Genomic DNA, 22,308 nt, shown 5'->3' with positions numbered 1-22,308 from the left:
CTCATGAACTGCTGGCAGGAAACCAGAAGGCTTCACCCTCCCCTGCCTTCTATTGGGAAGGAGAGTCCCTTCTAAGTCCTCCCGTTCCTTATTTCTCAAGCCTTTGCCCCCAGTTCTTAAAGCCTGACAGGTACAAATTTAGAGTCATGGTTTCCAGCATTTTTATTGGCTGCTGCTAATTCTGGCGTGAGAACAGTCTGTCCACTGGCCCATCTGGGAGTGTGCCCTCTGGAAGCTTCTGCACTTGGGTGGGATTGCTTAGTGGTTGACTCTTGGCTGGGGAGGTAGCAGGGATGAGGATGGTAGGCTGCAGATTTATATCTCTACACACAGCAAATAGTTCTCACACATTTGGCTCTTCCCTATGATGGACCAGCGCTCCCCATGCCCCTTTGTCCTACTCCCTCAGTGCCGAAGTCTTCCTTGCAGAGTTGGGTTGGCCAGCAGATTCTGTGAGCACAAGCTCCACAGTGGGTCCTGGTGGAGGGGAAACACACGGCTTCTGTTCTGAATTCACTGGAGGGAAAAGAAAAAACACTGAAGAAACCGCCGAGGTGGGAGGAGGGTGAAGCTGAAGCCAGTTGCCATTCCCTGGGCTCTCCCTCCCTTGGGCCTGCCCTCACCATCCTGCCAACATCCCCGGCGAATGTCACCCCCTTGCTTGCCCGCTGCTCCTGGGAGCCGGTGCTGCTGCCACTCAGGGAGTTCCTTCGTATGATGCCTGGGTGCAGGATGGGGAGGGAGAGCACTGAGTGAGGGAAGGGGCCATGGGTAGAGGGGGGCTAGTCTCCCGCAAAGCAAGGGCAGATCCCCAGGGCCTGGAAGAAAGCTGCATCACTAGGGAAGGGGACTTGGGAAAGATGGGAGCCTGGCAACTGCAGTCTCACCAGGGCCTGGAGGCTCTGAGCGCTGCAGGCTGTTGCGTCGGGAGGTGGGGAAGCTGCCCTTGGAGAGGCGGCGCTGGCGGCTGGACAACATAGCAGCAGGGGCCAGGATACCCGGCGGGGGCTGCTTCCCAAGCCTGCTGTACAAGTCCTCGATTTCCTTTTTCTGCAGTGTCTGTAGTGCCTCCACCTCTGACAGGTGCCTAAGGACGCACCAAGAGCATAAGGGGGTGAGCCACACACTGCTCCCCCAAGCCCACTTACTACTGTCCTCCGTCCTCCCCAGACCCACTTCTGCCGAAGACTCTGCAGCTCAGCCCAGAACTCCTCATCCTCCCCACTGCTCTCGGATTCCTCGCTGCTCAGACACAGGCTGCTGTAGGAGTAGTTCATCCATACTGGGCTAGGGTGGCCCGGGGATGGGGGGCTGTCCCCGACTTGGGGTTCCCTCCCACTGCCCCTTTCTTCCTCAACTCCAGTCCCCAAGCCTTCAGCCGCACGGTCACTCTCGGCCAGGGCTTCCCTGGCCTCTGGGCCGCCTCCAGCGCTATCCTCTGTGTCTGAGCTTTCTGAGGGCAGCTGAGGGGTTGGAGGCTCCAGGGAACCAGAGAGAGTTGGGGGTGTTGGTTGCAGGGGAAGAGGCTCAGTTGGTTCCTTGGATGAAGTCACCTGAAAACGCCCAACAAGCTGGGGCTTTCCCTCTGTAGAGAAACAAGGAGGGAGTCACGGAAGGAGGGAGAGAAATCAGTGGCAGTACATAAAGTGGGTTGGGGATAATGGAAAGGTCAGAGGCCTCACCTTCAGAGATGGGTGCCAGTCTGGCTTCACCCAGGAGTGGCCGAGCAGGATTTGGGGAGACCTACAAAGTGTGGACCCATCAGGAGAGGAGTGATCCAAGACGGAGCCCCCTTAATCATCCCTCTTGTTTTCCTACTCACCTCACTCTCCAACTCGGCTGTTAAAGGTGAAGGCCTCTCCTGGCCACAAGGAGCAAGGGGAGGGGAAGGGGGCAAGCTCGGTAAGGGACCAGGAGGGGTTGGAGGAGACTGGGAAAGGAGCCCAGGTGAGGGGGACAGCAGGGACTGGGCCACAGTCATCACAGCCAGTGAGAAGGCACTAGCCAGAGAGAGGAGAGGAGCCGCTGTGGTGGAGGGGAGGGGAGAAGCAGAGGAGCACGGAGGGAAGGGATGAGGCGAAAGAGTGACTGGGGCACAACTGGGAGAGAAGGTAGGTGGAGAACTAGAAAGGATAGAACTCTGTGGCAACTGAGAGGATGGGATTGGAAACTGGGGCACACTGGGGGAGAATGGGAGTGGAGAGCTGGGGGTGTGTGGAGAGAGATCTGAGACCTGGGAAGAAACTAGGGAGAATGGGGAGAGGCTGGGATGACACGGGGGAGAAGTGATGGGGAAGACGGGACTTGGGAAAACAGGGGTCCCAGGAGAAAATAGGTTTCCAGGAGACAAGGGGGTTCCGGGGGAAGATGGGGAGGTGGAGAAGGCTGCCCAGCTGCTATGCTCCGAGGAGGAACTGCTCTGGAGCTCTGTTGGGGAGGAGGGTGTGTTGAAATTCCAGTCCTCCATTTCCTGTGCCTTTCCAGGGAGCAACCCAAGGGCTGGGAAGAGTAGGGACAGAACTCAGTACGTACCACCGGATGGGTTGGGGAGGGGCCCTGGGAGGGCAGGCAACGGCACTGGCTCCTCCTGAGAGAGAGAAGGCCCAGAGTCACAGCGGGGAAGAGCCTGGTCTTAGACGAAGGTTTCAGACTGCGGTTCTTAAGCTAGAACTCACGGACCTCCAGGAGTCCACAGATGCATTTCAGGAATTCGGAAATGTATTGCTGAGATATTTAGAGGTAAAGGGGCACGATGTCTGCAACTTTAGTGATTCGGGGAAAAAATGTGCACACACAAGTAGAGGGGGAAGGAGAAAGAAAGGTAATGTAGGCTAAGAATATCAAGAAGTTCTTTGTACAGTTCTTGCAACTTCTTTCTGTATGACATTATTTCAAAATAATGCATTAAAAGAAAAGTATGCATTGGATACATTTTCTAGAACAAGGGTCCATGGCTTTCATCAGAGGCTAACAGCCACTGCTTTAGGTTCCCAGAGATGAAGAGAAGTTAGGTCCAAGGCGACTGGTGAGGCAGAGAGTAATGAAGCCGGGAGCAGAGAGTCCACTTGCCCCTGGAGGCGTCCTAGGGGTCTGACCTGAGGGCTCAGGGGGTCTTCAGCAGCCTCCACAGGGCCAGTATCTCTCTTCAACAGGCTCTCCACTCGCTGAATAATCTCCCGAATCCGGCTCAAGAATCCGGCTCGTTCCGAAGGCAGAATGAACTCATTGTACACCTGGCAAAGGTCAGCAGGAAGGGGAGGGAGGGTTCAGTTCTCCTCTCGTCTCCGTCCCCCGTGCCCCAATCCTTAAAAACCAGCCCTTCGCCTCACCGCTTCTGCCAACCACCAACCTAAAACAAGTAGTTGATAAATGTCTGCTGTGCATCAAGCACTACATGCTATTAGCTACTTTCATCTACAGCTCAGAGTAGCGGTTTCCAGCTGGTGTACAAGAGGCACACAGGCGAGCTGCAAGAATTTCGGAAACATGCAATACCTGTCTATTTAATCAGGGGCACTGACCTCTTTTACCTTAGATCATCAAATTAAAAAATGACAACAGCCTACACAATGATAGCCGTCCAGTGTGAATGGATCAAAATTATACCTATTTTTTGTCAGACTGGCAAAAAACATAACATATTTTTGGTGGGCTTCAGAATTTTAGTAATTAGTTTATGTGTGCCATGAAATCAAAGAAGTTGAAAATAGTCGGCTTAGAGGAAAGTAGCTGACATTCATAGGGAGCATGTATATACCAGGGGCTTTACATATCTTACCACATTTAACACCAGCAACAGCTTTCTGGGGTCTGTATTAACATCCCCATTATACAGCAAAGATAACCAGTGCTCATGGAGTTTAAGTTCAGTCTGCCTAAGATCACAGGATTTGCACCTAGATCTGTCTACAGCCAAAGCCTGAGCCCTTTCTATTGCCTCACATGCTTTCGGACACAATTTCTGCTCTCATGGGGCTCTCACAGGCACGTGTGTGCACACACACTTAAGTAAAAATAAGGCGATAAATGGTAAATATAACACTCAAGTCTATGCATGCTTCTTGAGCACATACTATGTGTCAGGCATTGTGCTATAGGTACTGTGAAGAATACAGCGAAGCATAAATTAAGGTCCTGGGCCTCGAGAAGCCCAAAATCTAGTGGAAGAGACACATATTTACAGAACTCAGTGCACTGCAAGTCGGTCCACCGTATTTGTTGTGATCAAGGGATAGACAGAAATGTGCTCCAGGCCGGGGAAAGGGAGGCTTGTGTCTCATGGGTAGAGAGCTTCAGATTTGCAAGATGAAGAAGTTCTTGAGATCTGTTTCACAACAGTGTGAATATCCTTAATGCTCATGAGCTATATACTTAAAAAGGGCTAAAAAGGCAAGTTTTATGTATTTTTTAACTACAATTTTTTTAAACTGCTATTCCAAAGAGAGAACAGGTCATACCACCTCAAGGAGGGAGGAGGGGGAGGGAGATGGGGAAGCTGGGATGACATCACAGAACTGAACCTTGAAGGATGGGTAAGAAAAACAACTCTTTACTGAGGACCTATCATGTATGGACATTTCTCGTATATTATATATTACTTCCCTTCTCTATGTATTATATCACATCTCATAAGTTACATCAGAACCTCTTGCAGAATAGGCATTATCCACATTTTGTGATGAGCAACTGAGGTTCAGAGAAGTTAAGAAACTCACCCAAGTTCACGGAATAAGAGAGCCGTATTTGCACTCAGGTCTGAAGTAAAAGCCTACCCTTTCCTGTCCCACACTGCTCATCGGGAAGAGAAGGGCAGTGTAGGAAGAGGGAACAGCATGAGTAAGAGCTCTGAGGCATGGAAAGGCATGACACATTCACAAAATAGATGAGACTTGAGAGAGCCGAGAGTGCTGTGAACTTTCGAGACCATGTTCCAGAATTTAGACCTTACTCCGTGACCACAAAGAGCCACTAAAGATTTGGGGGCAAAAGCACAAGATCAGATTTAAGTAGAAAAGGCACTCAGCGAAGACACAAGAGACCCCTAAGCAGGTGGAGGCAGAAACAGAAAAGCACCCGGGCCCTTCAGAGAATCACTGAGAAACGAGAATGACTGGAGGAAAGATTCTGGAAGGGCGAAGTAGCTTGATGAGAGATGATAAGCTTGTGTGCCAGGTGACATTTTGTCTTTGTCCTGGACACGAGGTAAATGACACAACAGAGAAGTTTTTCAGAAGACAGCGCCTGAAGCCTGAGGTTCCTCCCATTCCACGCCCTCCTCCACCCCAGAGGCTGACATCTGCCGCCCTCGCTCCACTGACACTGGTCTCCCACGGGGACCTCCTCCTGACGACAGCCCACAGTGAGACCTCGCATTAGGCCTGTGCCGCCCCATGCCGCCTCCTTGAAGCTCCGTCCTCACTCAGTTTTCACTAATGTCTTTCAGGCTCCATCTCTGCGTCCTTTGAGGTGTCCACTGAGACACACTCTCGGTCTTCTTCTGTGCCTCTGGTTTTGCAGGCCCATGTCCCTTCACTCTCAGTTCCATCCTGACGACCCGAAATCCGCCTCTCTCTCTAGCCCTGCCTGACCACATTCTGCGTCTATGGAGAATCTTATCTTGACTGTCCATCATTCAGGCTCATCGTGACCTCTAAAAAGGCCCACCGTCATTTCCAACTTCCCCTATAGTTCCTCCAAACTAAAAGTCACCCTTGATATCCCGTCTCCCTAACACCCTATCATATCAACTCAGGAAATATTTATTGAACATCTACACTGTGTATTGTGCTCTGTCAGTAAATAACTGTGTTACAGAGGAATTTATTTTCCTCATACCCCCTTTGTCCTCCCACATAATCTATTCCTTCTAGTCCACACCTAGCTTTTTGTCCCCACCTGCCACCTGGATCCCCTACCCCTGGCCCACTCGAACATCCCATGGCAGATTGGTTTTCTTAAAACCTATTCTCACCATATTACACTCTGCCTAACTCTTTTTTTTAAGAAACTGGATTTTTAAGAATATATTGATTTTGAGAGAGAGAGACATCAATTTGTTGTTCCGCCCATGTACGCATTCATTGGTGCCTCTTGTACGTGCCCTGACCAGGGACTGATCCCGCAACCTTGGTGTATCTGGACGATGCTCTAACCAAATGAGCTACCCAGGCAGGGCCACTCTGCCTAACTCTTAACACCATCTATAAACCCAGCCCATTCTACATGCCCAGTGTTGCTTCCAGAAGGGCTCCTGTTGGGACCCTTAATTCCAGTGGTCTCCTCATGAAGCCCTCCCATCACCATATTCCAAGTCACTCCCTAACTTCCGTGCCTTCGCTTATGCTGAAGCCCTACTGGACACGCTCCTTCCACCCTTCACTGCCATTCTTACTCATCTGTCAGGCTTCACAGAACTCCTACTTCATCCCCCTCCTGCCCCCAGCCCATCCTTTACTTCCAGCCACAGTGTCACGTGTCTAGCAAATACTTCACTGTAGCACCTGTGCGCACTCTGTGTCAGATTGCTCCAGCTGAGGATCCGAACCTCACTGGATAAACAAATCTCCAAAACAAAGACATTTCCTCAGTGACACTGTGCTGAGTGCTTTAAAAACCCTTGCTGTTGAATGGTGGGAACCGGGGAGGGGGGCGGTTCCGCACCAGGGAACTTCAGGAGGAACACTCTTGTTTCAGACCCAAGGACTCAGTCCTCTGTTTCTCCCCCTCACCATGGCAGCTGCAATCTCTTCTGGGCTGTCCCCGTCCAGGTCAAACCGGAAGGTCACCATCTTGCTGTTGTGCGTCTGCAGCTGGCACTCAACCACTCTGTCATTCTGGTCTGAGACCTTCAGATTTAAATTCAGCAGAAGGGAGGGGGTCAAGCTCTCCGTCCTCATCACGTGTCCCCACTCCTCTCCAACCACGTGACGTGGCTGGACCAGAAGGGAAGAGAAGCAGACCTCGCTCCCAAAGTCTGGTATTAAAACTGGCTGCCACTTGGGTAGCAGTCACACACCGCTACCCCCTCTTCTGGCTGACCTCGCATCCCCCTGACAGTTCCCTCCCGGCCCTGAAGGCTGCTCCCCATCTCTCGTGTCTCTTCCTTACACTAGTGACCCGAAGTCGGGATCGAGGTCTGCGCCGGAGATTTCTCCCTGGGGGTCTCCTCATCCGTCCCATCCCTTCGCCCACGTCGCTAAGGCCCAATGCTGCATCTGAGGCGTAGCTACAAAAGGAAAAGGAGAAAGGAGTGTCAGGGTGGACACCCAGACCCCAAAGCCCCATATGTCTCATGCTGGCACCTCAACTCATACCAGGACTTACCTGTCCCCGGGGGAAAAGTCACTGCCAGGGCCAGAACGTGGAATAGACAGGGCAAAAGCCTGAAACAGGATATGGGTGCTTGAGATCAGGGAAAGATCCCTGTTGAGATGCAGGGAGATCATTTCAAGGATGCTGAGGTAGTAGGGAGACGGAATTAAGGAAGATGAGGACAAGAGCGGTGGATTTCCAGGGACGTGGGGCCAAGTTGTGGGGTTGGATTTCACCAGGAGGGAGACAGATCATAGGCTTGGAATGTCTGGGACCCCCCCACATGACCCCCTCTCACCGAGGGCAGGCGGAGATGGGGCTCAGCGGGGCTGGATGGCACCCCTGTAGGGGGCTGAAGGGCAGGGTCTGAGGCATCCAGGAAGCCGGAGGAGCTGAGGTAGCCATCAGTCTCGCAATCCGCTGGTGGGGTAGGGGATCAAAAAAGGGGAAATAAAGGAGAGTGGTGGCAGAGCAGGGGGGCTGCCTGAGCAAGGAAGGGCCTGGAGCTGTCCAGAGGGAACTCAGTGGCCAGATGTGGAAGGCAGGGTAAGTGACGGTGCTGCTGGGGTGAACTTCTGGGTGGGGGGCAGACGCCAAGGGTTCCGGGACCTAGGCCCTAAGGTCAGAGGTGACTTACAGGTGGTAGATGAGTAGCTGGCATGGCGGAAGAGGAATGGCTGGTGCTGGTCTGCCTCTGGCTCTTCAGGCTCAGGTGGGAAGGAGCTGGGGAGACCAGGAGTCATGGGGACAGTTGCCGGTGGGGGTTCTGGCTCAGGGGGGAGGGCCTCCAACTCCCTCGCTTTGCGCAGCTTCTCACGCTTTCGTTGGATGGCGGCTACCCGTTCACGCACTGCACGGGCCACTGGCTGGTAATCAGCTTCGCAGACCAAGCCCAGGGCCACCTGGGATAGGAGGGTGGGGAACACAGTTTGGGACCCCTTCTCAAAGACCCATCAGAACACTTTCCTGGGGCCTCCAGGACATGGGAAGAAGGGAATCAACATTCACTGGTTACCTACTATACCCTGTAACTGGTACCTCCTTTCATTTATCACCATTAACCTCCCAATAACCTCCTGAGAGAGGTCTTATCAACCCCATTTTAGAAATAAGGGACTGGTTCACGGTTATGCAGTAAGTCACCTGCTCTCATTTGGGGGTATGGGGTGGAACATCTGGCACTGTTTGGAGACTTGCTGTCATAACTGCAGGTAGGTGCTACTGGCATCTAGCAAGTAAAAACCAGGGATTCTTCTCAACATCCTACAGTGCAGAGGACAGTCCCCAAAACAAAGATGTCAGTAGTGCCAAGGTCAAGAACCCCTATAAGTAATGGATCAGGATTTGATCTCAGTGTTATGGAGACCTGCTCCTAAGCCATATGTCAAGCATTTTCTCAGGTTCTTGACCCAGACCCACAATAGAGGATTCCCCACCCTTTCCTCAACTTCCATTCTTCTACTGAAAGTTTCATACGCTGTCCCTTCCCCCTCAGGCCTTCCTAAACCAACGCCCCCACCCCACCCTCTCCCCCCACACCTTCTACCTCCCTCATATACGTCTTCTGGACTGCCAGCTTCCGTTTATCATCTTGATTCATTTCAACAAGATTTGTTGGGCACGTACAGGAGGTAGGGCAGGGTGATCCGACTTAAAGGCTGAGCAACCTGTATGTAGATCCAGCTCTGCCACTTACTTGCTCGACACCTTGGACAAGACAGTCAGCCTTTCTGACTCATCAGTAAACCAGGATAAAGTCACTCCGTGTAGGGGAAGGAGCAGTGATCAGATGCATGGGGACGTGCCCGAAATCATGTACACGTGTGAACTCTTAAGGAGCTCCTGCCTTGGGTCAAGCACTGTCAGGGATGGAAAACTCAAAAAAATACAGTCTCTGCCCGCAAGGAGTTTACAGTCTAGTAGAGGAGAAAGACAGAAATATATTCTGGTGGGAAACCTGCGGTGGAGGGTCCTGTCACCGAGCACTTGCTCAAGTGAAAAGCAGCCTGTAATTTTGACTCTAGAGGGAGAGGCTTCCTGAAATGGATGGTTCTGAGCATAGAGGGAGAAAGAGAGAGAGAGAGAGATGGGAATGATACGAAAAAAGAAAAATAATAAATACGTCGATAAATTGGGGAGAAAGCCACTACAGAAGCATCACCAGCCCGCAGGAAGTAGAGCAGGGGGGTTGGAGGACCCAGGGTCTGTCCCACAAAAGAACACCTTCAACGTGTGGAACACAGGATGTGTATGTGTGTTAAGAAGGAAGGGGCAAAAGAGAGAGAGAGGAAAGGAGAGGAAAAAGAAAAGGAACGAGAAAAGAGAAGAAAAAGGCAGGAGACACTGAGGAGAGTGGGCTGGGCCCTTCACCGCCCCCGCCCCCGGGGGCCCTCACGTGCCCACTGCCCTGCTCACCATTTCCTGCGCCACCTCCTCAGCGGCATCACGGCCCAGCTGGAACAGGAACTCGATGGCCTGGTTGTCCCGCGGGCGCCCCCCGCGTCGCGCATCCTCCATGCGTAACCAGAGCTTGAGGTCAGGCTTCTCGCCGTCGTCCTCCTCCGCCAGCTCCACGTGAACACCACGCTCTTCGCGGAAGAACGCGTGAGCCAGAAGGTCCTGGATGGTGAGCCTGAGGGCGGAGCAGCCGTGAGCCGAGCCCCGCAGCCGCCCATCTTCACCACCCACCCCTACCGGGCTCCCCCCACCCACCTCTTGTTCTTATCCGTGCGGATGCAGCCTTCGATGATCTCCTTCACCTCGGGCATCTTCACCTTGTAGAAGCTGTTGGGCTTTGTGCCCTGGGGAAGGGGTTTCATTAGCCTCGGCTCTCTGTGCCCCAGTTCTCGGCTTGACATGCCCCCACCCCACCCACACACCCCCCAAGGCAGCAGCAACGTTTGCAAAAGCACCTCCACTAAGATTTGTTTTCAAATCCCAATTTCCCCTCCTCCCCCACACGTATCGACAGAATGACCTTAAACAAATCTGCCTCTAAGTCAGTTTTTTTTTTTTTTTTCATTTGTAACACCCCGCGGGGCTGCTGAAAGGATCCGATGAGAGACTGAAGTGGAATCGTAGGGAGGATCACACACACATCATTAATCTGAATAGCTTGTAGCATAGGGGTGTGTGTGTGTGTGTGTGTGTGTGTGTGTCCACTCCCCTTCAGTGTAAACGGGCACCTTAGTGTCTAGCCTGTTTTCATTAAGGGAAGGGCATTGACCGCAGGCTGGTTGGAACAGGAAAATGGGAGGGCACGTGGAATTCCCCCCCTTCCCCCACTCCTCTCACCGAGGTGACCTTGCGATATATTTGTGCGGCATTCTGGCACTCTGAGTAAGGGTACTCGGAGGTAGCCATCTCCAGCATGCACATGCCAAACGCGTACACGTCCACGGCCTCATCGTACTTTTCCTCATACATCTCTGGGGCCATGAACTCCGGGGTCCCTGCAGGGTTCACAGCAGGCCGAAGGCTGCAGGGTTTGGTTCTGGCTTGTCCCTCCCCTTGGGTGTACAAAGGCCAGGCAGACCCTGCAGTTCTGGAGTGCAAGTGGCCCACCCTTCCCCACCTCAGTAGCTGGAGTGGGGATGCCATAGGTCTCCCCATTTTCCCCATAGTCTTCTAACTCCATGGAATTTGAAGGACCTTGCTGGGGGATAGGAAGACCCTAGGCTCTCTTTTGACGGGGGGGGGGGGCGGGGGGGGGGGGGGGGCTGGACAGGAGGGGTAGGAATGGCAAGAACTCTCCTGATGGGACTCACCGATGACACTCTTGGCAAAGGAGGCACGCTTGAGCGTGGCCAGGCCCAGGTCCCCAATCTTGACGGAGCCTGTAGGGCCGGTGATAAAGACGTTGTCACACTTGAGATCTCGGTGAAGGATGGGGGGTACCCGGGAGTGTAGGAAATGAAGACCCCGCAGGATTTGTCGGCTCCAGCGCTGAAGGACTCGGGGCTTCATCTCACGAAAACGCCTCAGGTATCTGGGGAGGATGCACAGCCAGGGTTGTGGCAGCGCGGGGAGCCCCCTACTGAGAAACTCCCCCGGCTCCACCCGCACTGTCGCCTAAGCATCTTCCGCCAGCATTCTAGCCTCGGTCTGCACCGGGATCCCGGGAGAAACTGAGTCGGGAGGTGTGGTGGGTGCACAGGAAGTTCTAGGGCTGAGGTCCAGATGCTGTGGAAGCCTGGGAAGGGATGATTAACTGCCCCGGCGTGGGGGAGGGCTCCACAGAGGAAATAGCTTTTGTGTTGCGTCGTGAAGGATGAGTAGGAGTTCAAGGGTGAGAAGGGGAAGGGATGGAGATTTTCCAGGGGACACTGTGCTCAGAGGCACTAAGACAGACAACAAGCCACAGAACAGGGTGGGAGGAGGTGCTGGGAATTCGGTTCGCCTGGAATTTAGGCTGAAGATGAGGCTGGATCCTAAGGACTGTGAGCAGGTTAGGAAGTGTGACTTTATCCCGAGGGCCGTGGGAGACCTGGCAGGGTTAAGAACCGGAGTGATGGGGTCAGGTTTGCAATGCAAAGAGATATAGCCCCAGACCTCGGGAAGACTGGATAATTTGGGGAGGAGAGGGACAGAGTGGGAAGACCCTTTGGGGGTGTGGGGGCTGCAGGTCTCCAGACCAGTGAGGTAGATGGTGGTGAGGTGGGGGGTGTAGACGGGGCTGTGAAAGCCGAGTGGGGAGACACAAGACGGGACTTGAACATAGACTGATGGGGAAGGGGATGCACAGAGTGGACAGAGAGTAGACTCTGAGCAAGACCCTGCCCCAGGCTCTGTCCCCCAGTCTGAATCTGAAGTTACTGGCCCAAACCTAAAGCCCATGAGGCTTAGTGTCTTTGGGTCTGGGAAGGAAAAGCCCAAGTTTTGGCTGCAGTGCTGAGTGGACCTTGCCCTTCACCAGGCAGGGACACAGGAGGGGTGCGTGAGAGATACTGAGCCTGGTGTTGAACCTGGATATAGAGTTTGAGGAGCCTGAGAGACGCTGCAGAAGCAGTGGGACCTCCCTCCACCAGCTCCCACCGACCACTCCCACCAGGCGCAAGGCTCACGTCTTGAGCGTGCCGGAGGTCATGAGTTCGGTGACCAGCACGATGCAAACCTGGCCCCTCAGCACTGACTTCCACGAGTCATAGAAGCGGACGATGTTGGGGTGCTGCAGCCCCTTGAGCATCTCCACCTCCTCTGAGAACCGCTGCCGCTCCGTTCGAGACAGTTTCCGAGTCTGGGGGGTGGGGGATAGGGGTCAAGGTCAAGTCAGGCCCAGGACCCCAAGGAGAGGGGAGGGATAGGGCACAGGGAAGTGTGAGGGTTGAAGCTGTGGGATGGGGCTGGGTGGGTGGGGTTGCTCGCCTAACTGGCTGTTGACCCGGAATGCCAGGTCCAGTCCCCTCAAGCTGCTCCAGCGACAAGCCCATCCTGGGCCTGGGGCCCACCCCCTGGACCCCCCCTGGACACAAGCGTCTTTATGCAGTAAGGTCCAGGAGCCCTGGGCTCAATAGCGCCTTTGTGGCCGCCCGGCCAGGCTGTGGGGCGGGAGAGGGCGCCCAGGGGTTGGCAGCGGGCTGGCAGCAGGCAGGCAGCGGGCAGACAGCCGGCAGAGAATTGGGGCTGGCAAGAGGGTTAGCCCCAGAAACTGAGAACTGCTAGAACCAGACAGGAGGAAGAGGGCTGCACAGGGAGGTACAAAGAAAGGATCAAGGACCAGATGCCAGACCACCCCTGTCCCTTGGCTGTCCCGTCTGTCTCATCTCCCTCCCTCACACACCCCCACCCCAGTTTGGCTACCTCTTCTAGCCTGGCCCGGAGCCTGGGGCGCGGCACTGGCAGGAGCAAGGGCTCCGCGGAAGACCCTTCCCCCAGGCTCTGTTCCCAGGTATGCATTGGAAGCTGCTGGCCCAGACTTAAAACCCATGGGGCTCAGCACCTTTGGGTCTGAGAAGCGAGAGCCCAGGTGGGCCGTGGGATGAGGAGCAGGGCTGGATTCAGGCCAGGGCCGCGGAGCTGCTGGTCTTCCCCAACCCCCAACTGCAGAGAAGTCTAGAAGTCTACCTGCTCCAGAAGGGCCTGGGAGGGCCCCATCCTGACAAAACAGCCATAATCTGGAAGTGGAGAGAACCCTGCCCCACCTCCTGGATACCATCATCCCAGCCTCCTGCAAAGATCCAGGTTGAGGGAACAGGAGGACCACCCTGAGGGTCTCAAGACTTAGGGGAAGAGAGGGACCGCTCTGGGCAAGCAGTGGGGCCAGCCATTTTCTCCTACCTGATCTGGCTCACCGACCAATTTCCCATCCTACTTTCTACTTTTCAGGGCTGAGTATGGAGACTTTAAAGTGAGAACGCACAAACCTGTAGGGTAGCCAGCCATCATACACCACCTGCCTCAGTTTCTCTTTCTGTACCCCAGAATCAGCCAGACCCACAGATCATCTGAGCAAGTGGGAGCAGGAGTCTCTGGGTCTTTGATGGAAAAATACATCCCTCTCTTGTTACTGCCCCCTGGTCTCCCACCCCAAGGCCTTCAGAGGGTCCCATCCCAACGTGCCACCGAGGGGGCACCCAGCCACACCTGCAGCTCACACCAGGCCACCTCCACTGTGGTGTCGGTGTCTAGTCCTCGATACACCGTCTTGAACGAGCCACGTCCAATCTCTATGTCAAACTTGAGGTATCGGCCGTCCGGTGAGGTTGCCACAGCCTGGGTCTCCGTGTCCTCCTTTTCCTCCTGCTCCCGCCGCCGTTCCTGAGCCAAGGCTTCGGGGACCCTTGGCGGTTCCCGGGACCCAGGGCTTCCTGCAGAGCACACGAGCTCCGGACGCGCAGAGTCTGCAGCCTTCGCTGGGGCACTCCCAGTCCACGGGCCCTCAGGGGGCTCTTCGGAGCTAGGAAGTGGGCTCCTTGCAGAGTCTGGCCCCACAGAGTCCGGAGGATCGAGGGGCTCTAGAACGGGTGAGGTTGGCTGGGACCAAGAGCTCAGCAGCCCCAAGTCGACTGAGCTTCGGCGGCTGAGACGGGAAGAACGCGGCCAGGCTTCGGCTTTCCCAGAGAAGCGGCGCGCCCGGCGAGGAAGGGGCCCGAGGCGGGGCGGCCCGGTGGCAGCGAGAGGGGGCGGGGGCTTCAGGGCCAGGTCCGCCTCAGCCTGGGACATGGGGACCGAGGTCTCTGGGGCCGGGGGTGCCAGCATGAAGAAGGGTCAGAGGCCGCAAGGTGGTACGCCTGGCAGCTGGAGAGGAGGCGGCCTGACAAGCGGACTGGCTGGGTGCGCAGCACTGGGGCTGAGCTCCTGGGGCCCTAGCCCCTGGCTCGCCAGACCTGGAGCCCCGCCCCGGCCCCGCCCCCTCCCAGCAGGAACGGTGTGGATTCTGGTGCGCAGCCCTTCACCTCGGCCGCGGCCCCGCCCCCAGCCGATACCCCTCCCCTGCCGGTGCACCCGCCTCCGGGCTCATTCCTAAGAGCTGGTGCGAGGCCCTGAAATGTCCTCCAGCACCGTAAGAGTGCACGAACCTGTTTGGGGCGGGGGCACAGTACTGGATAGGGAAGGGAAACGCGACCTCAGCTTCCCAGCCCCAGAAAGCAGGCTAAGGGGAGGGTACCACTCGCCTGCACACCCCAGATAAGATAGCGCCACCCCTCCTGGTCGTCCACAGTAGCACTAGGCTGACAATACAGAGGTCAATGGACAGGTTCGATTTTCTCCAACGCCACCATCCCACGCTGCACAGGGATGGGCGTGTGCACCCTAGGATGAGCCCCGCCCCCCAAACCAAAAACCTGGTCACCCATCCCTTCCCCCTCCCTACTTTGGCCACAGCTTGGCCCTAATTAGAGTGCCTGTTTTTGCTATGTGGGCTCTCCTCCCTCCCCCTTCTGTTTGCCAGTTTCCAATAAACCGAAGTCCACGTCCGGTTTACTCCCCCTCGGCTCTCCTCGGCCTCAACTTCTTCACCCGCACCAGATGGATGGCGGGAGGGGCTTCACAGTAGTTCGGGACTTTAGTGGGGGAGGTGAGGCAAGGGGGAGCCATTAAGTTACTCTGGTTCAGACACAGAAAGCAGTCTGTCCCCAAGCTGTGTTCCATCAGCACTCCCTCGCACAGCCCACCCAGCAGATGTAAAACCACAGGCTCGCTGGAGCCAGCCAGCAACGGAGGACCTTTTCACTTACACAGGCCGTAGGACTCTCTGCCCTCTTCTAAGCAAGGATTTGCTCAAGGGGTAGCAGTTCACGGACCTTCCCATGCCCATTCCAGTAGTAACAGCAGAGGCAGGCAGTGGGGTTGAGCTTTTTAATATCGTAAATCACTGTCTGGCCCCGCCCCTCTGCCCTGCTCCTTCTCGGGCCTCCTATCTTCAAACTGCCTGGAAGGCTGCCCGCAGCCAGGGCTTCCACCACCGCTGGAAAGGATCCAGCACCAGCCTGAGAGGGGAGGCAACAGCAGCTAGAGGTGGGAGGGGGAAGAGACAGAAGCTTGTATAGGCGCGTGTGTGTACTTACATATGTGAACACATGTAAAGTGCTGGGTTTACAGACCCTGGCTCAGGGACAATCGAGGACAGGAGGTAGGGCGATGAGAAGCACATCTTTTCTCAGTGGCGCCTCAGCCTCTCCCTATCCCAGGGACAGACACGTGGGGTAAGTGGGAAACCCATCCCTGGACTGAAGCCCTTTTGAGTCTGGTGGAGTCACAGATCCAGTCTGTGGGGACACTGGGTCTGTCTCCTTTTGAAAGCCCTGGAAGGGTGGGAGGTAAGGCGTGACGGGAAACCGGTCTCTGCTAGAAGAACTTGACGCCTCGGCCATCGCTGATGGTGATGATCTCTGCCTTGTGCTCCTGCTGTAGGGCCTGCAGAGCCCGCAGTAGGGTTGCTTCATCCAGCCCATGGAACTCTGGACAGGGAGACAGGGGCGGTCAAGGGCGCTCAGCTCCTTGGGGCACGAGGCCTCTGAAGAGAGCAATCTAGCAGGAAGCTGAGACCTCATGAGGCAAGGATACATATGTGCCATCTAAACTGCTACAGTTGTAGCCCACCCTTCCCAGGCACTCCTTCAGAGTAAGGGTGGGATACCCGGGCCAGGGAGCTCAGTTGGTTAGTGCCATCCTGATACACCAAGGTTGTGGGTTCAATCTCTAGTCAGGGCATGTACAAGAAGCAACCAATGAATGCATAAATAAGTGGAACAACAAGTTAATGTTTCTCTCTCTCCCCCAGTTTCTTCTCTCTCTCAAAAAAAGAATAAGGGGTGGAAGAAAGCTTTAGTTAGCATAAAATGAGTAGTCACGCTTATTTCCCCTTGGTTCTTCTGTCAGACTCAGCCCCCACATACACCCCAACTCACATTGGATGCACCAGAATGACACCATTTGCTTGCAGGCCAGAGGGGACCTTGGCAATCAAGCCCAGAGAGATCAAGGCCCTTGTTACTGGACACTGACCCGAGCTGCACACCTGTACCCATCACAAGGACCTGTCCTAACATAAAGAACTATAGCCATACATCTGGCCAGGAGACAGTTAAGGTCCAGCACAGATATCTGCCCTTTCCCAGTTAAAAGGAACCAGGCTGGGAGCCAAGGGCCAGCTGAGTGTCTGGAGATAAGGCAATACACTGCAGGGAGATGAGAGAGGCAGGAGGCAAGCCCTGACAGGCTTGCATATCTCATCCCCTGTGGGGGCCCAGCTCTTGAGTCAGGAAGCTTGCTTTCTGAGGAGGCCTTTAGCTTTGCCCAGCCTGGGTGGTGGGCTGGGCAAGGCAGCAGCACTGAAGTCATAGGTGATGGCGGGCACAGCAAGCAGAAGCCTGCAGAGTAGGAGGGAAGAGCCAAAAGCTGCAAACTCTGTTGGGGCAGCCATGTCCTGGCAGAAAGGGGAGGCGCCCCCCCTCCCCCTCCAAGCAAAGACTGAAAATTTTGGTGATCCCAGGGGACAGAATATGAAGGCAGAAATAAAAGAGCTAAGAGAATATTTATACTATATAAAATCAAACAGTATGCAAATCACTACTGGCCAGAAAACAAAGCACTTAAAGAAACTGAGGGTGTTGGCCCAATCCCTTTAGCTCAGGCCCACAAATCTTAAGCCCTCCGTAAAAATAAAGGATGAAAGAAAGCCTGAGCCAGCAAGACGTGAGATTTCAGGCTTAATCTCCTGCCCTGGTTCCGCCTTTAGTGTCTACACTCCTAATTCTTAACTTTTCATGGGTCACGGATACCCTTAGAAATCTGACATGGACTCTATCCCTCGAAAAATAAACATACACCACAGACAAAATTTGGGGTTTTCTTTGTATGTGAATTCAGGTGGTTTATGAAAATAACAGACATGGGTTGAGAACCCTTGAATTATGTAATATTTGGAATTCAGAGCCAGTGAAATGGGTAGTCTGAAAGTCAGTCAAACAAGGACCAGAGAGAGGATTCAGACTATAAAACTGGGGGAATGGAAAGGCATTACCCTCATCCTCCGTGTCTTCCCCATTGGTCAGTTCATACAGGGTGAACACGGAGTTGTTCTGGCCACTCCTGGAAACCTATGGACACAGAAACAGGGATTTAATAAGGATCAAGAGTGTCCTGGGAGAACTGGCCAGCTCCCCGTCTCTGACCCAGGAATGGTCCCTAGTCCCAAAGCAGGGCTATCACCTCTGCAGAGAAGTGGCTAAAACCCACAAACCCTGCAGGTGCTATATTTGTATGTGTACACACACTTTTGGAACCACAAAACTGCGGGCCTTCACGTGTCTGAGAGTGACCTCTCATTCTGGTTGTTTTCCTGTTCAAAAATGGGTGGTATGTGTTTGTTATATTTGGGTTGTTGATTCTTCTTCCCCTTTCTCTCTTGGGAATGTTTAGAGCTGGTGCTGGCTAGGAATTTGGGGCACAGGGTCTGTCCCCACACCCACAATAGTTCAGAAGGTCGAATTCATATCGTGGACAGCCCTGTATGGGTATGAGGGGGAGGGGCCCCATTTTTGGGTTGTTGTTGTTTTTTCCTTCCTTTCCCCATTTATCTTCTGTGGCCAGAGGCTCCAGCCAACAATAGTACTCATAGTTCCCAGTACTGCATTCTCCAAACATGGCCTCATGTAGCCTCTGGTCTCCCAACAGGCAAAGAAAGGGGACTTCTGTGCAGCCATGAAAATTAGGTCACCGAAAGAATCTTGCCTGAAATACCTACACTTCCTCTGCACCCCACCCCCCGCCCCTGCCCCCCGTTACTCTGCTCAGCCTGGATCTGGGAATACCAGGTATCTGCTGAGCACAGATACAATTCTCCTTTGCCGTGCATGTGTCGCTGCAACAGAATAGTCTCACCCACTGATAGATGAGTTTCCCCCACTCTTCTGGTCTCCGCCACATGATCAGGAAGCTAGACTTGTTCTTATCCAACCACTCGAGGTTCCCTGCAAAACAGATACTTATGAAAGTAAGTTCTAAGAAGGGACAAAGAGGCAAAAACCAAGGTGGAAGAGAATAGAAGAGACTCAGCTTTCAAGAGGAGAAATTCGAAACTTGTTTTACTGTTGCTGCCTGCAAGGCACCCACTCCCCTTCTACATCTCCTTAGGTCTTAGGTCACACAAGGAGAGACTTTGTACACCAATGGGAGAAAGGACCTGGGGAACTGAGCTATCTACCGTACAGAGGACTCTGGGCTTCAAGCCAGGGGAGAGAGAAAAGTTACTAAAAGACACTTCCATTGATCTGCCCTCAGGAAAACCCAACTAGGAGGAAAAATAAGGAATCTGGGGAACTGAACCCACCTTTTTTCCTCAGTTCCTCTAATACAATCTGGATTGATTCCACAGGGAGCTTCCCTGGTTTAAAGTTAAAGGAACGGCATTAATGGAATTTGGTGGGATAAAAATTCGCAGAGCCAAAGTTGGGGGCAGAGGAGGGACTGAGCAAAAAAGAAAAAGAGAGAAAGGACTCATGGACACAGACAACAGTGTGGTGACTGCAGAAAAGGCCGGTGGTGGGGAGGTGGAAGAGGGTATAGGGGGATAAATGGTGATGGAGAAAATACAAAAAGAGAAATGGCAGAGCCAGTCTCATGCTGAGAACCACCTGCTCCCTACCTCTCCCCCCCCCAGATACATTTATGTGCAATTCCCAATGGGCTATAAACTAGCATTTCCTGGATACTGGGGGGAAGAAGTTAAAGATAAACCAACCCAGTTAAGAAGAGCTTTACAAAAATGAAAGGTACTATGTTTTCTCACCCTCTCCTTCCTGCACGGATATTTTAGAGATGAATCAGGCAGCAAAAACAAACGACCCTTACTTCCTGGAAGGAGGAGAGTAGGAGGAGAACATGCCTAAAGGCTGTACCTGAGATCAAGCCTCACAATGACCAGCACTGGCAATCCGAGGTCAACAGGGTTGAAAAGTTTGGGACTTGGCTTCAGGTCGGAGGTTCTAAGACCTGAATGACACCTGGGTACCCATCATTGCCCAGGACAAGAGGGCTCGGTGCTGCATTTGGGTTTGGGGGGGCGTAAAATGAATGCCAGCACCATATACCTGCTCTTTCGCAAGACCAGTCTGGATGGGAACCTGACTACTGTGGGTGAAGGGGAGGGGGTGGTGTGTGAAGTCTGGGCATGGAAGTGCATGTGTGTGGGCTGTGGACGAGCCTGAGGGAGGATACGTTGTAGCTTCACGTTGTTGAAGAGCGGGCTCTCCTGAGCTTCCATCACCGTCATGCTAGACTGTTTGTGCAGGCGGCAGAAGGACAGGACCAGCGAGCACCAGGCGGCCAGCTGCTTCTGCCGAGTGTCCACGTTCGGCTGTAACCTGTCGGGTGAAGGAGGTGGGTTGAAGAATTACAAGGAGTGAGAAGGCAGGAGGAAGCACTCGCCGGAGGAGCCTTTGCGGGAGAAAATGAGGGGCTGAGAGTGGTGGCGACCGGGTCTTTTCTCCCCCTCCCCATGTGAAAGATCAGGGCTGAGCCCGGGGTCCCAGAAGGGAAGGGAGGCACAGCGGGGCTTCTCGGGGTCTAAGCCTCACGTAAAGAAGGGCGGGAAGCGATACTGCCACGGCCACTCGAAACTCATCGCCATCGCAGTAGCCCAGGAAACCCGGAACCTCCGGGCAAAGGACTTCCGGTCTCCCCTTCCTCAGGTCCGGGCAGAAAGCGCAGCAGAAAGGTTCCGCACTCTTCCCTAGAGAAGGTGGGACCAACCTAGTGGAAAGGATCTGCCTTTTCAGCCAGCCCCTTGCCATTATCCTATAAATCCTTACTGTTCAGAGCGGAAAGGGCCCTGTGAAGTCTGAGTCAACCCCAAAGAAGAGCAGTGACTCCCTCACAGCAGCCCAGTTTGTTAACAGAACTGCAAGTAAATCCCCAGGTCTCCAGACCCCAGCCTAGGCTTGTGTCCCCTATGCTAGGCTTCTTTCAATATTAACATTTGTGTCAGTCAGTTGCCATTAAGTCAAACGCCTTACAATTCCCCAGTCTCCTCGACTCCTGTGACCTTTGACTTTTCACCATACCTCAGTCTCCTGTCGCGCCAGTGGGAACACATTCATAACTTTGATCTGCGGAAACAGCTCTGCTTCCGTGATTCCGAGTTGCCATCTTTGAGCACAGCCGTCTCTCTCATCTCATGCCCTCACCTTCCAGGTCTCAAGTCCGAGACCCTTTTTGGTCTTTCTGACTCCTTAACCAGGCTAGACCACTCAGTTCTGTCCCCTTACCTACCTACTGCCTGCTGGTTCGTTTCCAAACCAGGATAGTTGCTCCCTGCCCACCCACACTCCCTTTTTGTCATTCCTTAGCAGGGGAATATTACAAAAATAAAATCACCAGAACATGCTGACTGAGCATTCCCTCACTAACCTCACTGCTGGGCTCTCAGTGCAGCCAGTGAACCTTTGTCTTTTTATTTTTAAGAGTTTATTTGAACCAAACTGACAACGTATGTTGGGGAGCAAGATCTCAAATGCTCCCGACCCTTTTGCTTTTATTGACTCCCTGTCACGTCTCTCAAGGTAACTCTTCAAACTTTTCCACACTCATGAAGCCATTCCACATGTCCCCATTTTCCCCCTCTCTGCAGAATGCCCTTTAATTCTATTTTATGACATTGAGGCCATTAATGTGAACCTATTAATCTTTCCCTTTCCATTTGTCATCATACTTGATTCATCCCTCGAAAACTGCTCTTCACTTTTACTCCTTCCTTTTGGACTCAGAGGAAGAAGTGTTGCTCTTCCTTAATAAGGGCAACCTCTTGGCATATGTTCTTATCTCACCTTTTCAACTTCCTCCAGGACTTCTCTGTGCATTATCTCCCCTAATTTTTCTTTTCCTTACCTCCTCTCTCCTAGTCTACAAATGGGTGGAGGTCATCCCTATGTGAAAATATGTAGTGTCCTTCTAATCCAAAAGAATAGATGCACCTCTGTGTTCATTGCAGTGTTATTTACACAGCCAAGTTCTGGAAACAGCTCAAGTGCCCATCAGTAGATGAGGGGATAAAAAAGTTGTGATACAGGTTTGGCTGGACAGCTTAGTTGGTTAGAGTACAGTCCCAATATGCCAAGACTACAGGTTCAATCCCCAGTCAGGGCACATACAAGAATCAACCAACCAATTAATGCATAAATGGGTGGAACAACAAATTCATGTTTCTTTCTTGCTCTCTCAAAATTAATAAATAAAAAAGAATTTTAGAAAGCTATGGTAGAGTGGGGAGAGGTTGTGCAGTAAAGAGATTGAGCAAAAAGAAAAAAGGACTCATGGACATGGACAACTGTGGTGATTGCTGGGGATGGGGAGGATATAAGGGAACTAAATGATAATGGAAGAATACAGTAAAAAAAAAACTTGTGGTATATATACACAATGGAATACTACTCAGCCATAAAAAGGAAGTCTTACCATTTGCAACAGCATAGATGGACCAGGAGATTATTATGCTAAGTGAAATAAGCCAGTCAGAGAAAGGCAAATACCATATGATCTCACCCACATGTGGAATCT

The 22,308-nt window shown here is 53.2% G+C and overlaps 2 protein-coding genes across 3 annotated transcripts; both read right to left on the bottom strand.

Annotated features, from left to right (window-relative positions):
- Positions 1 to 137: 137 nt before the first annotated feature.
- On the bottom strand, positions 138 to 14,687 carry WNK4 (WNK lysine deficient protein kinase 4). Of its 2 annotated transcripts, XM_037148863.2 has the most exons (19): positions 13,894 to 14,686; positions 12,375 to 12,547; positions 11,079 to 11,299; positions 10,606 to 10,763; positions 10,024 to 10,112; positions 9,727 to 9,943; positions 7,949 to 8,213; positions 7,610 to 7,731; positions 7,324 to 7,382; positions 7,108 to 7,225; positions 6,729 to 6,845; positions 3,096 to 3,233; positions 2,533 to 2,587; positions 1,823 to 2,427; positions 1,683 to 1,743; positions 1,177 to 1,585; positions 888 to 1,087; positions 624 to 721; positions 427 to 516 (listed from the first exon to the last, which is right to left on the bottom strand). In XM_037148863.2, the coding sequence occupies exons 1-19, from the start codon at positions 14,506 to 14,508 to the stop codon at positions 514 to 516; spliced, it is 3,723 nt and encodes a 1,240-aa protein (XP_037004758.2). In that variant the 5' UTR covers positions 14,509 to 14,686; the 3' UTR covers positions 427 to 513. The 2 variants fall into 2 exon arrangements, with proteins under 2 accessions (XP_037004747.2, XP_037004758.2); XM_037148852.2 differs by lacking the exon at positions 624 to 721 and having other exon boundaries at positions 138 to 516; positions 13,894 to 14,687.
- Positions 14,688 to 15,595: 908 nt separating this feature from the next.
- On the bottom strand, positions 15,596 to 20,439 carry VPS25 (vacuolar protein sorting 25 homolog). Its single transcript, XM_037148899.2, has 6 exons — positions 20,331 to 20,439; positions 19,972 to 20,117; positions 19,085 to 19,138; positions 18,637 to 18,725; positions 17,777 to 17,852; positions 15,596 to 16,211 (listed from the first exon to the last, which is right to left on the bottom strand). Exons 1-6 carry the CDS (start codon positions 20,381 to 20,383, stop codon positions 16,099 to 16,101), a joined length of 531 nt encoding a protein of 176 aa, XP_037004794.1. The 5' UTR covers positions 20,384 to 20,439; the 3' UTR covers positions 15,596 to 16,098.
- Between the last annotated feature and the right edge of the window lie 1,869 nt (positions 20,440 to 22,308).

Source organism: Artibeus jamaicensis, unplaced genomic scaffold, assembly GCF_021234435.1.
Source record: "Artibeus jamaicensis isolate MK-2021 breed Jamaican fruit bat unplaced genomic scaffold, CSHL_Jam_final contig_2259, whole genome shotgun sequence".
Lineage (NCBI taxonomy): Eukaryota > Metazoa > Chordata > Mammalia > Chiroptera > Phyllostomidae > Artibeus > Artibeus jamaicensis.
This window is presented reverse-complemented; position numbering and strand designations above follow the sequence as displayed.

Coding starts and splice junctions, on each gene's coding strand:
- WNK4 (XM_037148852.2), bottom strand. CDS start 14,508: ATGCTGGCACCCCCGGCCCCAGAGACCTCGGTCCCCATGTCCCAGGCT. Junction 9,944..10,023: donor CGCACGGATAAGAACAAGAG/GTGGGTGGGGGG, acceptor CTCCGCCCTCAG/GCTCACCATCCAGGACCTTC. Junction 7,226..7,323: donor GACTTTTCCCCCGGGGACAG/GTAAGTCCTGGT, acceptor TTCCTTTTGTAG/CTACGCCTCAGATGCAGCAT.
- VPS25 (XM_037148899.2), bottom strand. CDS start 20,383: ATGGCGATGAGTTTCGAGTGGCCGTGGCAGTATCGCTTCCCGCCCTTC. Junction 18,726..19,084: donor AGAGGAACTGAGGAAAAAAG/GTGGGTTCAGTT, acceptor TCTGTTTTGCAG/GGAACCTCGAGTGGTTGGAT. Junction 16,212..17,776: donor GGAAGACACGGAGGATGAGG/GTAATGCCTTTC, acceptor CTCCCTGTCCAG/AGTTCCATGGGCTGGATGAA.